The sequence below is a fragment of the Mesoplodon bidens genome (assembly GCF_964165515.1).
Source record: "Mesoplodon bidens genome assembly, chromosome: 2".
Taxonomy (NCBI): Eukaryota; Metazoa; Chordata; class Mammalia; order Artiodactyla; family Ziphiidae; genus Mesoplodon; species Mesoplodon bidens.
In genome coordinates, this window is record NC_138177.1 from 150399568 (window position 1) to 150415677 (window position 16110).

At 45.4% G+C, this 16110-nt stretch overlaps 1 protein-coding gene across 7 annotated transcripts in view; it reads left to right on the top strand.

The window, feature by feature from the left end:
• The first annotated feature begins 2348 nt into the window (after positions 1-2348).
• ERI3 (ERI1 exoribonuclease family member 3) overlaps positions 2349-16110 on the top strand; it is a 129663-nt gene continuing 115901 nt past the window's right edge. Inside the window, exons 1-2 of one of the 7 annotated variants that reach the window (XM_081220362.1) lie at positions 2349-2369; positions 5155-5230. Coding sequence is in view for 5 of the 7 variants with exons in the window: in XM_081220360.1 (XP_081076486.1) it covers positions 2603-2776; positions 5155-5230 (250 nt within the window). In the remaining 2 variants the exon portion in view is untranslated. Of the gene's footprint in view, positions 2370-2416; positions 2777-5154; positions 5231-16110 lie in introns of those variants that run through there. The other 6 variants (XM_081220360.1, XM_081220357.1, XM_081220359.1 and 3 more) reach the window with 6 other exon arrangements.

The following is a 16110-nucleotide window of genomic DNA, read 5'->3' on the forward strand; positions in this document are numbered from 1 at the left end:
TGTGCTTTCTGCTAAGCTTTGGTCATACATACTTTATATTTTCATTCCCTCCTTCCCTGCCTCACTTCTCTTTTCCCCCTCACTCTTGCTGTCCTGGGATTACATTTCCCAATGAAATCTTACTACATAAGCTTTGCCTCAGGCTCTGTTTTCTAGGGAACCAGAACACAGCCAAAGGCTTGAGGGAGCCAAATGCTGGGTTAGGCAGCAGTGTAAGGTACCAAGTGTACTTAAACTGTCCTATTATTTGAGTGCATTTTGCCTGGTCTTTGTCCAAAAAGATCTTACAATGTGGTGAGGCCCTGGAAGTTGTTCAGATGAGCTCTAGAGCACCAAGGAGGAAAGAACACATTTTGGGGAAGTCAAGGGTTCCATGGAGGATACTGGGGCTGGGCCTTAAGGAAAGCCTCCAATTCTCATAGTGTGCGTTTACTTCATTCTTACAGCCAAGAAGGCTGGCTATGCAATATTCTCAGGCCAGCTTCAGGATATAACAAAGCCAGAGACAAGAGAGGCCATACTAAGGCCTCTTATTGGTCTAATTTTTTTTAAATGTCTTTATTGGAGTATAATTGCTTTACAATGGTGTGTTAGTTTCTGCTTTATAAAAAAGTGAATCAGTTATACATATACATATGTCCCCATATCTCCTCCCTCTTGCGTCTCCATCCCTCCCTCCCTATCCCACCCCTCTAGGTGGTCACAAGCACCGAGCTGATCTCCTTGTGCTATGCAGCTGCTTCCCACTAGCTATCTATTTTATACTAGTCTAATTTTATCTATCTATTTACTTACTTGTTTATTGTCCGTTCCTCCTCTCCCCTCCTCCTCCTCAATGTAAAAGCTCCTTGAGGACACAGATTTTGTGTGTCTTATTCACCAGTGAATCCTCAGCAACAGAAACAGTGCCTGACACTTAGCAGAGGCGCTATAAAATATGTTGACTGATATGATCCACTGGGATTAACATCTAGATAACATTAATGGAAAGAGGAAGACCCAATTCCAGCTCCAAGAATCAGGCGGTAGGCAGATGTGCCTCCACTTTACTGACCTTTGGTTAAGTGACACCTATCCCTGCTGGTGTTTATTCCCTCATTTGTTCACAAACATTTATTGTGTGCCTGCTTTAGGCCTGGCACTGTGCTGGGTATTACTTTACAGCATGAACAATATAGAAATAATGCCTACCTTACAGGAGTTTACAGTCCTGGGGGAGAGACAACAAAGAAACAGACAATTATAAAACAATGCAATAAATTCCGTAGGTGCAGAGTAGAATCACCTAACCCACCATGTGGGATTAAGGAAGGCATTCCTTAAAGGGGGGGATTACCAGGCTTTCCCAGCTCAGGTGGGAATCATTCATTATGTTAAGGTCAGATTTCACGGAGGTGGTAGGGCCCAGAACTGACGACATTTTCTTTTCTTTTTTCTTTTTTTACATCTTTATTGGAGTATAATTGCTTTACAGTGGTGGTTAGGTTCTGCTTTATAACAAAGTGAATCAGTTATACATATACATATGACATTTTCTTAAGTGAAAATATGTAGATGTCAGACAGAGGGCTTGGTGACCGAAGCTGGTCACAGATGGTTCCTGGCTGACTGGGAGGCTGTCAAAACCATCACTGGCTTGGCCAAGGCTGCGGTTTCCCAGCTCAGAACCTAGTACCCACGACTTACCAGAGAGGCACAACCAAGATGAAGAAATACATCTCTGGCTTTGGCCAAGGTTCTCTCCAGTTGACTGACTATGGAAACTCTCCACAGCTGAGGCCAGAATCCTTTTTAACTCTGAAGTTCCCTGTGGAGCTGATCTTAACAACTTAGTTCCCTCTTCCTTGGGAAGGCCCTTCAGAAATCTAAGCATTTTTTTCTTCGCCTAAAATCCCCCTCCTCTCAGGTCTTCCCCCAGGCCGACCTCAGAGAGTTAATGATAGTAATGGCTTGCTGAATGAACTAATCATGAGAAGGTGACATCTAAATACAACATGTCACCTTATGAGCCTATATTCACCTCATGAGTATATTGGAAGGTGGGAAAACGGAAGTGGGGGACCTGGGTTTCTCTAGGCCTTAGAAAGTTTCCTTTGGTAAAAAATTTCTTTCACAGCTCAGAAGTGAGGCCCCCCCTTCACTTTCTTCTAAATACGTGCAACCTCGACACTACAAGTCCCATAAGGCCTGCGGTGGGGAGTCACCATCTTGGCGTACCTTCGCGCGCATGTCGGCGGGAGAGCGAGCCTTTGGGGAGAAGAAGCCCCGCCCCCGTGCAGCCCATTGGTCGGGGGAGCCGGCGGCGGGCTCAGCGGTTGGCCATCGCGCCCGCCCGTCCGCCGCGTCGGCCGGGGTCAGAGTGCGCGGAGGTGAGTCGGTGTGTTGTGGACTCGTGGTGCTGGCTGCCGCTGTTGAGGCGGCCGGGAACGGGCGGTGGGGAGCGGGCGGAGCCGGCCCTGCCTCTGCCTGGCCGGCGCCGCAGTCGGCGCGGGCCGCGCCCGCCGCCGTAAACTGCCCTGAGCGCCTGCTCAGGCCGAGGGAGAAGTCGGGGCCTGCACCTGGAGGGAGCCTGCCGCGCTGGCCCCGAGGAGGGGGCGTTGCCATGGCGACAGCCTCTCCCGCTGCTGACGGGGGGCGGGGGCGGCCCTGGGAAGGAGGGCTGGTCTCCTGGCCCCCTGCTCCTCCCCTTACAATCCCCTGGACTTGGATGGGCCCGAGTTGGGGGCAACACCCCGGGGTGGGTGATGCGGCGAGGCCCCCCCCAGATTGGGCCCTGGTAATGCATGCGGGGTGAGGGTCGCGGCGCGCAGTTTGTGCAGCCTGGGGTGCTGGCCCATGTGCTCACCCTGGATGCATGGTCGGTCTACTGAGAAACGTTTAGGCGGAGAAGGAGAGGGGCAGGGCTTTGAAAGACAGGCTGGGTGAGGTGATTAAGCATGCTGACTTCCTACCTGGGATTACTTAGGAGGAGGAAGAGAGCTTTGACCAAAGGTTAGAAAACTAGCAAGGAGATGGTAGAGAGAACATTCCCTTTACCCTCTCCCAACACACACACAGACACACAAGCTTAGCAGTTTACTTCTTTTTGTAAATCTGTAGCGGTGGTCGTAGTTATGGTGGAAGGATTGAATAAGGGGCCTAACTTGGCTAGCTTTCTGTCTGCTGTTCCTGCAAATGCTCCAGCAACAGGTGTTTTCTTAAAAAGGCATGAACTTGGATTGGGGCTTGATTGCGAGTTCTTGCAAAATATAACTGCTCCTTGTTGACTTGGAAGATGCTGAACGTGGCTTCTCATTGGGGGTTTGGATTCTGTCCTTAGAGCTGGATTTTGTAAACTGATAGTACCCATCATTCCCTCTGCTATAGGTCTCTGGCCACTTCTCTGGTATTAGTTCTTGTCAGACATTTTATCAGTCTCCCAGGCGAAGGGCAAAAAACCAGGAATCCCATTGGCTAAAGACCGTACACTATTTGGACGATAGTAGGTTGTGATTGGCTGAATGGTTTTTGATTGTAGAGTTTCTCCTAGAAATTGGCTTCATCAAATTCTGCTTTATTCTGACTTTATCATACACAGCATGCCTTGTTTTGGTGGGTTCATGCCTGGAGCTTAAGTATATTATACCTGAATCCCCTAGCATTTGAAAGCCAATTTATAAACAGGGACTTGGAGTGTGACTCCACTAATGTGTGTGTCTGTGATCTTGGTTAGAAACCCACTTGGCTGCCTTTCGTGGGGGGAGTTGGGGGAGGTAGCTGCCGGGAAGTGATTGATAAGGTTTCCTTTATGGATTCTGTGGTGCTTCACTGGAGCTCAGAGCACTTTGGCAACTTAAGCACTCCAAATTAAAAGCTCATTAACAATTCCTGCCCAAAGATCCTGTAAATAATCGGCTAGCTAGGTCACAGAGCTTGGCTGAGAGCTCTCCTTGCAACTTGAAATTTTCAAATAAAAGTGCTTTTATTCCCTTTCATTTTGAAAAGTGTTTTCTTTGCGGTGGGGTAGGTTGATGAGTGGCATTTTCCCAGGGGATCTGAGTAGAATAAAGTGTTAAATGTGTAGAGTGGTAGACAGGAATAGATTGGTTCCAAACCTAGGTGTTTCTTTGTGCAAGGGCGTTGCTAGCTTACAAGGGCACCTCTGCAACTTCTAATCCTTTTGAAGGTTTGATGAGTAAAAGGTGCAAGGTTTAAGTGATCTGAAGAGAAACTGGAGTATGGAAAATCTGAATTAAGTGATAAATCTGATAGGTGTCCATTGATGATTTGATTTGGGGTTTGATTACCTTGACTTTTTTAGAACTTGAGGCAGACCTAGATATATCCTGCAAGTGTTTCCTGGTCTGTGTGGCCATTTGCAGTATGGCCTGTGGCTTTGTGGCAACCAGTGTTTCCCCCAATCCCTGCTTCAGTGCCTGAGTTCTGAATACTGTCAGCCTTTACTAGTATCCCCTCCTTGGCTAGACTAGGATTCGGGATTATCCAGAGAGCCACGACTTCATGGCCATCTCTCTCCGTCCAAGCTCGGATATTGTAAATGTTTAGTATTTCTAGGAGATAAACCTCCTTAGGAAGAAAAGTATGCCACTAGAGAAGATGAAATTCATCATTGCAAAAATATATATTGTTGACCATTGAAAAAATGTGGAGGTTAGGGTAACCGACTCCCCACACAGTTGAAAATCTGCTTATAACTTTTGACTCCCCCAAAACTTAACTACTAATAGCATTGACCAGAAGCCTTACTGATAACATAAGCAGTTGATTAACACATATTTTGTATGTTATGTGTATACCTACTTATATTTAATGCATTCATGACATCTTAATTTTTTTGGTATTTCTAGGCTATGTGGTTTATCTGCGGATTTTTTCAGATTGTCACAAATCTCCAAAAAAATCTCCCAATATATTTATTTATTGAGAAACATCTGCACATAAGAAGTGGACCTGCACAGTTCAAACCTGTGTTGTTCAAAGGTCAACTGTAGTACTAGTAGCTTCTGAAAGCTCTGTACTGGCACTGTGCTTCCACGTAGATAACTGTTATCCCAAAGTAGTTTGAGTTTAGGAGTTTGAAGTATAGTGTGATCTTTAAGTTGTTTCAAACAGTATTGAAATAGAGTTGTTGCAGAGATCTGTATTTATCCACAGCATTGGGGCTTTCCAGCTCTCACAGAACCTTCAGCATCCCCAGCGGCCAGTCTTGGCATCTTCGAAGTAAGGAGAGGTGAGAATCCTGTTGCATGGTCAAGGTTTGGCTTGACTTCTTCCTTATGAGTATTTGGGCTTGGAGGGTTGGGAGTGGGGACTGGTGCAGACTGTACTTTTCTGTAGCTTTTTCTGACAAGATACCATATGCTAAAAGACTACTGAAACTTACCCAAAGTCTATAAAGTGGTGAGAGTTGAAGGTGGGATATCCATACTTTCAAGTTCTGCCATGATTTCTCAGTGGGCATTACATGAGCACCTACTTGAAGTTCAGGAAGGTTGAATAGAGCCGGAATAATCCTTTATCCTGAGAAATACACATCTTAAGACAATAGGAAGGATCACATTTATTTGGCTTCTGATAAATGCATTTGACCAAGGCCTTTGGGATCTTGGTCACATGCATTTATCAAATTTGGGTTGTGGGTCACCTTTGGGTGGATGGTTAATCCCAGTCTGTCTCCGTTTTACGAGGATCGGGGCTGGCTAAAAAGGTAGACTCTGATGATTGATATCCAGGATGTCAGAGGCTGTTTGTTGAATAACTGAGGTCCAGGCATTTTGCTTGGTGGTGGGATTGTGGTGAACAAGACAGCTGCTATCCCTGACACCAAAGAGCTTACAAGTTCATGGGCGAGACAGATAGTATTGAAGCAGTCACAAGACCTCTGAGAGTGCTGTAACGAGGTAAGTACATGTGCCTGAGAGTACTTAGAAGGATCTCCAGCCCAGACTGGTGGGTTCAGGGAAGGCTTTTCAGAGGAAGTAACTTACTCAGCTAGAATTAGACGAAGATGTGAAGAACCAAGTGTGAAGGTCAGAGCTTTGTTGAGTTTGAGAAACTGAAGTTCAGTGTGACTGAAACATACAGTAATCAGTGGGCAGAAGACAGGAGAATACAGTGAGAAATTAAGGAGGAAAGGTAAGCAGAAGCCAGGGCCTTATAAGCTCTTAGGATTAAATGGTGGGTAGAAAAAAAGATTAGACTAGGTCAGCAAACTTTTACTGTAAAGGACCAGATAGTAAATATTTAGTCTTTATGGGTTTGTGTCACAACAGTTTACTCTGCTGCTATAGCACGAAAGCAGCCATAGTAGGAAAATGAGTGAGCATGGCTGTGTTCCAGTAAACTTTATAAAAACAGGTGGCAGCTGGATTTGGCCTGTGGACCAACCACTGGATCAGACCATCATAAAAGCCGTGAGAAGCCAGTGAAAGGTTTTAAGAAGTGGACTGATAACTAGATTTGTGTTTTAGAAAGTTTGTTTTAATTTTAATGTTCAGTGTTCAGAATGGTTTGAAGGGGATAGTACCTGAGGCAGAGAGACCAGTAAGGAGGCTGTGGCAGTTACATGGGTAACATTTTCACCTTTGAGGCAGTGTTTTGACAATTAAAAATTGAGTATACCTAAATCTTTGTGTCTTTGTGTATACTGGTTCTCTTTGCTAATTTCCTGGCCATCTACTTGAGCTTAAAGGATGTCTACCAGAGAAATTGTTGGCGATACCAGCTCCTATTTCACGGACTAGAAAAGATGTGGGAAGGACAAGTTGGTGTGGAATGAAGGAGAAGTTTGGGGGAACGCTTTTCTATTGAAAGTAGTAGTGAATAAATGTAGCTAGGGAGAGATTTTGATCTTTGGTCTCGTAGCTTAATGTTAGTTGCTTTGAATTTCTTGAACTGTACACACGGAGGGGGACCCATTTCCCTAAGCTTCCCAGGGAATTGCCTCATTCTCCATATGTCCTACTTAGTCTTCTTCTTTGCTTGCTTCTAAGAAACTGATGATCTTTTTCTGGTTTTGAGAGTGTCTCCTAGTTGAGTATGATGGTATGTGTCAGGTACAGGGATCAAATAAAGTATTTGTTGAGTGTCTGATGAATTGTCTTCCTCTTCCTGCAAGCTCCGGTGTGCATTGCTAGAGGTTTCTGATAACAGTGCTTATGTGACCTTGGGCAAATGACTTACCTCTCTGAGTTTAGCTTTTCTATCTGTAAAATGGAACTTAATAGGTTGGCTAAAGGATTTAATGAGATGTAAAACTCTTAGCAAGGTGTCCTTAACTTTTGTTATTAACAATATTTTACACAATTTTTTAAAAAGCAGGTAGCAATTGGGCGACTGGGCCTTTGGCTTAGTACATTTGGGGTGCTCCCAATTGTCACTGTGGCCATGTGATAGAAACCTAGCCCCTGGCAGAGGCAGCCAGCAAACAGGAGGAAATTATAACTAAAGCAAGATGCTGCTCTTCATAATGGAAAATCTTCAGACAGCAGGAGTCCCATTCGGAATTCCAGAACTTTCTTCAGGGTGGACCTTAGCCCCAGCACCATCAGTGAAGTGAACTGAGTGAGCAGCTACCCGAAAGAAATTCACCGAAGTGTGACCAGTCATTTTCCTGGTCTGTCGGGGTCGTATATTAATGTTGCCACCCTTGTGGCTTTGTAAAGTGCCTCTTGAATGCTTTTTATTACCTTTCATCACCACTCTGGGAAGCGGGTCAGATGGTCAGCATTACTGTCCCTGCTACGCATGGGAGGAAACTGAGGCCCAGGAAGGTTAAGTCATGCTTAACCTGACCTTCGTCAGGTCGTGCTGCGAGGTACTGTTAGAGCTGGTGCAGAGTTGCTCCCAGATGAAATTGTGTGAGTTTATTGCTGTGATCTCTCTTCTTTTGAGTGAGAGATGTATAGTCATTGCAGAACTGCAATCTGATGCATGTCTTATCCATATGTCCTAGTCTTGATCTGGGTCCCTTTATCCACTTGGTCCTGTTGGGTTTTAATTGATGACTGCTAGGAACAGTCCTGCTGGGAAGCAGATTCCCTTTGGGTCATTGTTTTTAGTCCCTCCTCCTTTGGGGACATTCTTGAGGAGCCTTGGGTGACAAGAGCTTGCTTTGATATGTTCAGAATTGTGCCTTGTGCCCCACAGCTACAGGTAAAATCAAAAGGCGGATAATTTATGGGAGTGTCAGAGCTGGCCGCTGGCACCTCAGGAAGCCATTAGTATGCCTGTTCAGACCCTCTGTGTCCTTGCAATTGATTCCTCTTTGCATGAGCCTGAGTTGGGCAGCTGTAGATCTGTGGGTAGTGATTGGATGTGACAGTCCAAACACCGGTCCCTAAATTAATCCTTTTAATAGTATTCTGGCACGAAGGCGATGCTCGCTCACTCTCTGTCTCTAACTGGGGAGGACAGAATTGGGGGGAGGGGGGTAGGAAGAAGGAGAGAGAGAGACAGAAAAGAAGCTTTTCCTGCTTCTTAGGCCCTGCTCTGTTCTGCCGGAGCAGTTGACATCATAATTCATTCCGCAGACATTGCCTCACACCTACGTTGTGCCTGGCCCTGTGCTGGGGATACAGAAATGAATAAAATGTGGTCCTTGCCCTTAAGGATCTATGTTTAGCTCAGTGTCCTCAGACTTTTTAAACTCATATACTCCTTAGATGGGAAAAGCTAATCTTATACTCTTCTTTAATGCTGCTTGAAATTTTAAACTGGATTCAAGGGTCTGACAAAAAAACAAGTACAAGAAATGATCTCTTCAGGGACTTCCCCGGCGGTCCAGTGGTTGAGGCTCCCTGTGTCCACTGCAGCGGGCATGGGTTTGATCCCTGGTTGGGGAACTAAGGTCCCGCATGCTGCGTGGCCAAAGAAAAAAAGAAATGATCTCTTCAAACATGCCTTTTTACACACACATACACCCCTACACCTGCTACCTTCCATCCTTCTCACCTGACTTGCTGAAAATTACTGCTAAGAGGAGAAACAGATAACTAAAATCTTACAATATAGTGAGATGAAAGTTAAACGTGCGACTGGATCACTTAAGCAGTTAACTTTCTGATGAGGTGTCAGAGAAAGCTACTAAAAGGGGAAGATTTGAGCTGGATTTTGAAGAAGGAACAATAGTTTGCCTGGTGAAAATGGAAGTACATTTCACAACAGTGGGAGCAGCATTTGCCAAGGCACAGATTTGTAAAAGGAAACATCACATTTAGGGGCCTGAGCAAGAGCTGGTTGTCACCCTGCTTCCTGCCAGTTTCTCCGCTTTGTGAGACGGGAAGATTTGCTCCCCTGGAACTGGGGTTGGGAAGAGGCTTTGAGTTCCTTGTGCTGCAATTGCTTTAATCCAAGACACCGCTTCCTGTTTCCGCTTTTTTAAAAAAAAATATTTGTTTACTTATGTGGTTGCACCGGGTCTTAGTTGTGGCTTGCAGGCTCCTTAGTTGTGGCTCGCCGGCTCCTTAGTTGTGGCACATGGGCTCCTTAGTTGCTGCATGTGGGCTCCTTAGTTGTGGCATGCGAACTCTTAGTTGCAGCATGCATGTGGGATCTAGTTCCCTGACCAGGGATGGAACTTGGGCCCCCTGCATTGGGAGTGCAGAGTCTTAACCGCTGTGCCACCAGGGAAGTCCCCCTGTTTCTGCTTTTGTACCCAGGCTGCAATTTGTTTTTCTTACTGGAAACAAATTTGAGTGATTTGGACGGACTTAATTATTGCTATGGCTGAGTTCCTTTTAGTTAAAGTCATACCTTAGCTCAAAAGAAAAACTAAAGTTGATATGCATTGTTAGCCCTATGGCTGACGGGAGAATCAGCCAAGTGGAGAAAGTGGGACCTTAAATGTGGGAGAGGAGAACAGGGCCCTGAAGAGCTGAGTGCCTCTGAGCCTTAGTGTTCTCATGTGTAAGATGGGAATACTGTTACCTATTTTGCTTGACGGTTGGGAGGCTTAAATGAGATGAAATATGTAAGTCACAACTACAGTGCCTGGCTTGTAGTAGAGTTTCACAAAATAGTGTTTCACTTTCCTCTTTCTCATGTATTAGCAATAGCTCCCTTTTGCTGAGAACTTACTATTGTGCAAAGCACTTTGTACATATTGTATGGTCTAATTGAACCCCTAAGAGATAGGTATTTTTGTTACAGCTATTATTACAAAGAGCCTGTGGTGGAGGCAGGATTTGAACCTGTGCTTGTCTAATACGGCATTTTAACAACTAACTGTATGACTCCTTGTTTCTGCTCCAGTTCTCTGTTTCAGAAGCAGGGGTATAGCAGGTTCTGCGTACCTCCCCTCTGGGGTCAGATGCTGTCTACAAGTGTGGGAGGAGCTTACAGGGATGAGAGTACCATACCATACACTGCCCTTCCTCCATTTCTATCCTATTTACCATGTGTTAGGAAACTAGCCTTTGCTCCCTCTCGTGTGTGGGGTCACAACTGACGTGCAGGTCTTTGCAAAGAGATGTTTCCCATCCTTGGCCCCTTGAAGGAGTTTGCCCAAGCTACTGAATGTGGCTGATGGGTTAGTAAACAGCAGGCAAATCACAAACAGGTACTTCTTTTTCTGTGCTGCCTTGAGTTGCTGAGACTAATTGAGGCTAATTGAAGGGGAGAGCGAGGCTCCTGTGGCCTGTGATGTTGCCATCAGAATTTGGTATTCCTGTAGGTCTTTAGTGACTTTAGCTCTTCTGATAGTTTGGGATTAGCAGCTGCTTCTGATGTTGGACAAGTTCTCCCTAGCCCTGTCTTGGAGCAGAAGCAGCTGAAGCTACAGGTCTAGGGGGTGATGGGTTGTAGAGAGGAGGAGAGTGTTTTGTTGAGGTGAGGACCCAGCTTTAGAGTTCCTGCTTGCATTCCACGTTGGGGCCATCAGGAAGTTGTGTAGAGGTTCTAAGCTTTTGTAGGGGTCTCAAGCTTTGTTCTGCCTTAGGCTGAGCCCTCAGGCCCCTGGCCTCCACTTGTGAGGCTACAGAAAAGCTTGGGGGACAAATGCTGGTGTCTGCTCCTTGTGTTAGGGCAGTGGCTGGAGGCTCTGAACTGGGGGTCGGGAGCCGTGGGTTCTCTTCTTACCCTTACTTGCTCTGTGAACCTTGGACTGTCCTTTTCTCTTTCTAGGGCTCATTTTCTCTGGCTTGCTGGACTGCGTCTTCTCTTAGGTTTCCTTTCACCTTTGACAGTCTATGATTTTCACAGAAAGTGCTCTGGCTGTTAAGAATGCATTCATTAGACTGAAAATTATGACTTTTGAAGGCACGCAGTTTATTTATATTTTTCCCAGGTTATTTTTAGCCACCTGAGACAGGGCCTGTGACTGAAGGAGTTGCAGACAGGTGTTACCGTGTTCTCTGTGGATGCCTCTGTGGCTTAGGTGTCTGAGCACTTGTGCTACTGCAGGTCGGATTGGAACAGGAACTTCCCCGAGACTGGGAACTGGGTACTCTGTGGCTGTCCCATGTGCTTCTAGTGTGGACCCAGAACCTGCCTCAGTGCCTTGAAGTTTCTCTGGAATGCACCCCTGCCTCCCAGTCTGGCTTTTTTTTGTTTGTTTTTTGTTTTCTCTTTGGCCGCACAACGAGGCTTGCAGGATCTTAGTTCCCTGACCAGGGATTGAACCCAGGCCCGCGGCAGGGAAAGCACCGAGTCCGAACCACTGGACCTCCAGGGAACTCCCCAGTCTGGCTTTTTATGGAGTGGATTGAACCCAGGGATGGTATAAACCCGTACCCTTCCCAGAGATCCCAAGTATATGTGGATGGGGAGATGGGGTGGGAGAGGACCCCATATTTCATGATGGGCTTCTCTTCTTTTCTCTCCCCCAGGCTCCCCTGGCCTGTATGTGGATATTAAAGGATGGCCCCCTCCCTTCGCCCTTCCTTCCCCCCTCCAGTAATGGAAGGCTATAAAATGTCTATTTACCCAAGACGCCAGAATGACTCCTCTGTGGTTCCACTAATCTGGTGATTTGGTGCTTCCCTGGTCTCTCAGGTAAATAGAAATTGAGGCTTTTTATAAAGGCATATTATTTCCCTCATTAAATGTGTGTTTTGGCACATGCGTTATTTACCTGACCGACAGTAATGGCTGCAGAGGAGCCATTGTGTCTGTTGTGTAAATACTCTGCACATCCTCCAGGGGCTGTGGTGCAGGCCTGCTCCTCCAAATCGGGCTGGCCCTGTGGCAATCCCTGTTTTCCCCTCCCCTGCCTCACTGGGGGACTGGTCCCTTTATTTTGAGGAGAGAATCATTCGTTTTCCTCTTTGCCATAGGCTACTTACTACCTTTAATTTTCTAGGAGAAGGAAATGGGTGTCAGAATAAATGTGTGTAAGTCTTCGTCTCTGGTGAAAGCTGGTGAGGAGATAGATATACACAGAATCATAAACTGCTCCTTTTGAGTTCTGCCCCTCAACTAGATTCTCAAAGTCCTGGCTGATGATATAACATGTAGACTTATATTCTGCAAACTTGTGACTAAAATATAAAGACATCAATAGAAAGGGACAATCTCTAAGATGTCAGAGGGTAGACAGGCAAGTGGAGTGCCTCTGCAAGGAGTGCAGGGATATTTCCCGAGCAGGCTCTAGAGGTGGCAGGGATACCCAGTGAGGGGGCACTGGGCAGGGGCACTTAGGATGGAGACTCCATGCTTTGAGGGCTGCCAGAGGAGAGCTTGCAGCCTACCCTCTGTGGCAGTACGGGGAGATGGCTCCCTCACATACTGTTCTCTGTTTCTTTTTTTTTTTAAACAACATCGCATGTGGTTAAAAAAAACATTTTTTTTTAAAGTTTGAAATAGGCCAAATTTACATAAAAGTTGGAAGTAGGGTACAAAGAATTTTTTTCCTGAACCATTTGTGAGTTAAGTTGCCGACCTAACACCCCGTCACCCTAAATACTTTGCGTGCATTTCCTATGTGCAAGGACATTTTCCTACCTAACCATAACACAACCATCAAAATTAACATTCATATGTTACCTCCATCTAATCCTCAAACCCCATTCAAGTTTTGCCAGTTGTCCCAGTAATGTTCTTTGCAGCAAAATGATCCAGTTCAGAATCGTGCACTGCATTTAGTTACCAAGCCTCTTATCTCCTATAGACTTTTCTCACTAAACGTTCCTTGAGATTCATGATCTTGATACTTTTGAAGATTACAGGCTGGTTATTGTGTACACTGTCCCTCATTCAGGGTTTGTCTGATATTTTCTCATGATTAGATTCAGGTTATGCATCTTCAACAGGAGTATCACAGAAATGATGCTTTGTTTTTCTCATTGCATCCTATCATGTGATGCAAGATTTTGATTAATCCCATTATTGATGATGTTCATTTTGCTCACTTGATTAAGGTGATGTCTGCCAGGCTTCTCCATTGTAAACTTATTCCCTGTTATAATTAATAATATAATTAATTATATTAATATATTTATATAATATAATTATAATTAATAAGCAATCTGTGGGGAGATACTTTGAAACTATGTGAAATCCCTTACCAAACTTTAGTTTTTAAAATTTATTTACTTATTTATGTATTTATTTTTATCTTTATGGCCTCATGGTTTCCTTTTTTATTCAGTGCATTATGATCCATTAATATCATTATTTACTTGCCAGTTGGGAGCCCCTTCAAGCTGGTTTCCGCATCCTTTTGAGCATTTCCATGCTTTCTGGCACAACAGGATGTTCTAGGCTCATCTTGTACTTTCTCTGCCACAGCCCTGGAATCAGCCAGTTCTCCAAAGAGCTCTTGTTCTTTCAGTGAAGAATGTTGTTTAGAAGGCGGCTAGGTGCTAGATGTGCACATTGCTATCAGAGTGTTGCTGCTCTCTGGCCCTTCAGTAAACAGAGCTAGAAAATATATATACATGTGTCTATACATTTGTGTATAGATATATACTCATCTTCATACGTACATCTAGCTTTATTTATTTAAATTTATTTATTTATTTATTTTTGGCTGCATTGGGTCTTTCTTGCTGAGTACAGGCTTTCTCTAGTTGTGGCGAGCAGGGGCTACTCTTCATTGTGGTGCGCAGGCTTCTCATTACGGTGGCTTCTCTTGTTGCGGAGCACGGGCTCTAGGCGCGCAGGCCTCAGCACTTGTGGCATGCGGGCTCAGTAGTTGTGGCTCGCAGGCTCTAGAGCGCAGGCTTAGTAGTTGTGGCTCACAGGCTCTAGAGCGCAGGCTCAGTAGTTTGTGGCGCACGGGCTTAGTTGCTCTGCGGCATGTGGGATCTTCCCGGACCAGGGCTCAAACCCATGTCCCCAGGCAGGTGGATTCTTAACCACTGCGCCACCAGGGAAGCCCTAGCTTTATTTTTATATATATTATATATATATATATATATCAGAAACCATGAGTTCACACTCCAATTCAACACCACAGATGTTTTTCCCTTTCCATGTTTTAATTCCATCCTCTAACAGTGAGAAACCTGGTCCCATTACCCTTAATATATGCCCTTTTTTGATCAATCCCTCTGTATGTAACTAATCTCCCATTGTTGCCACTGCCCTTTCCCCCTCTCGGGTACTCTTTTACCCTGCCTGTGAGTCCCCACATCAGGCTGCTGCTCCTTCTCCGCCAACGGATGCCCTTCATACCCCACTAGGGCTGTGGCATGCTGCATCACACCTTCCTGCCTCTGTATGGACGCCTCCTCACCCAGCTTGGGCTCTGATACTCCCTCCCAGACCCTTCTGCTCCTCCCAGGTCAACTGATGTAGACCCTACTTTCCTCTGCCACAACTAATGGCTCTAAAGCCATTAGATTGAATTTTTCAGGAAGGGGAGAAGAGTTGCCCTCTGTTTCTTGACTTGAGTTGAACTTGGTTTTTTTAAATGTAAGGGAAGTATGGAACCCAGTGACTGCTGATATGTGGAGGCCTGGTCTCCTAATGTCTGCTCTCAAGACTTTTTACAAGAGAGAAGCTTTTTTATGTGGGTGAAATCAGATGAGAAAGCAAGGCCTGCAGGCGTGAGGACCTCTGGCCATCAGTGTGTTGTCCATGGGAGGGAATAGGGCATATATAGTATGTAGTATGGGGGGTCTAGAGCAATCTGGGGGTGCAGGAGACATTGATGTTACTCTCTGAGGTTGCCTTATGCATTGGATTTATACGCCCAAAGTATGGGGGTCCAGGCTTGGCCAGGTGGGCATAGCTCAATAGGGTAGTAGTAGTAATAATAGTAAGCTTATATTCATTGAGCCCTATGTGCCAGACCCTGCTCTTAGTGCTTTACATATGTCCTCTCATTTCACTCTCGCTTAAGGAGTAGGAGCTGCTGTTGTCATTTTACAGGTGAGAAATTGAAGAACAGAGCTTGCCCAAGGTGCCATGGCAAATAAGTGGTAAAACCAGGATTCAAACCCAGAAGCCCTCCTTAATCATGATGCTTAATTGCCTGTAGTATTTGGCAGATGAAGTCTGATTGACTAAAAATGCTTTATACACTATATATACACATTGGAAAACATTAAGACTTTCAAAAGTCCTTATGCATGACCTGACTTTGAGAGGTTAGAGAAGAGTTCTAAGGCCCTGAGGGACTTTGGATTCAAACTAGAATGTGTAATCTGAGCAGACTGGTGTCTCCCATCTCAGCAAGGCTTCCAGTACTTTTCAGGAGTGGGTGACGTGAAGAGTTATTTTGGATTCCGGCTTTCAAAATGATGTTGGCCCGTTTGCCTTTCCAAGAGATTCCATAATGAAACTCAAGCCAGCCTTTGTCTATCCCAGGCCACGGAGTTTGGCTGCGTTTTTGGAGAGGCTGTAGGCCACGGTGAAAACAAGCACTACGCTTGTGCTAGAATCTTGAAGAACTTAAAATACTTCTTGGTCTTTGTTCCATATGGAACCTCACTATAGGAATAGGGGAATTGAGGACCCACACCAGCACATATCCTAATAAATATGCAGGCAAGTTACTGTAGGTCACTCCTTGAGTCCCGGGAGAGCCGGGGTGAGAAGTGATACTTGGCATGATCCATGTCCGCTCAGGTGGTAGTGACCTTGTTGCCTCTAGTGTGCTCTGGACTTCCCAGGCTGCTAGCCTCCTCCACGCTACAGGAGGGAGGGAGTGCCCATTGCAGTCTTTCA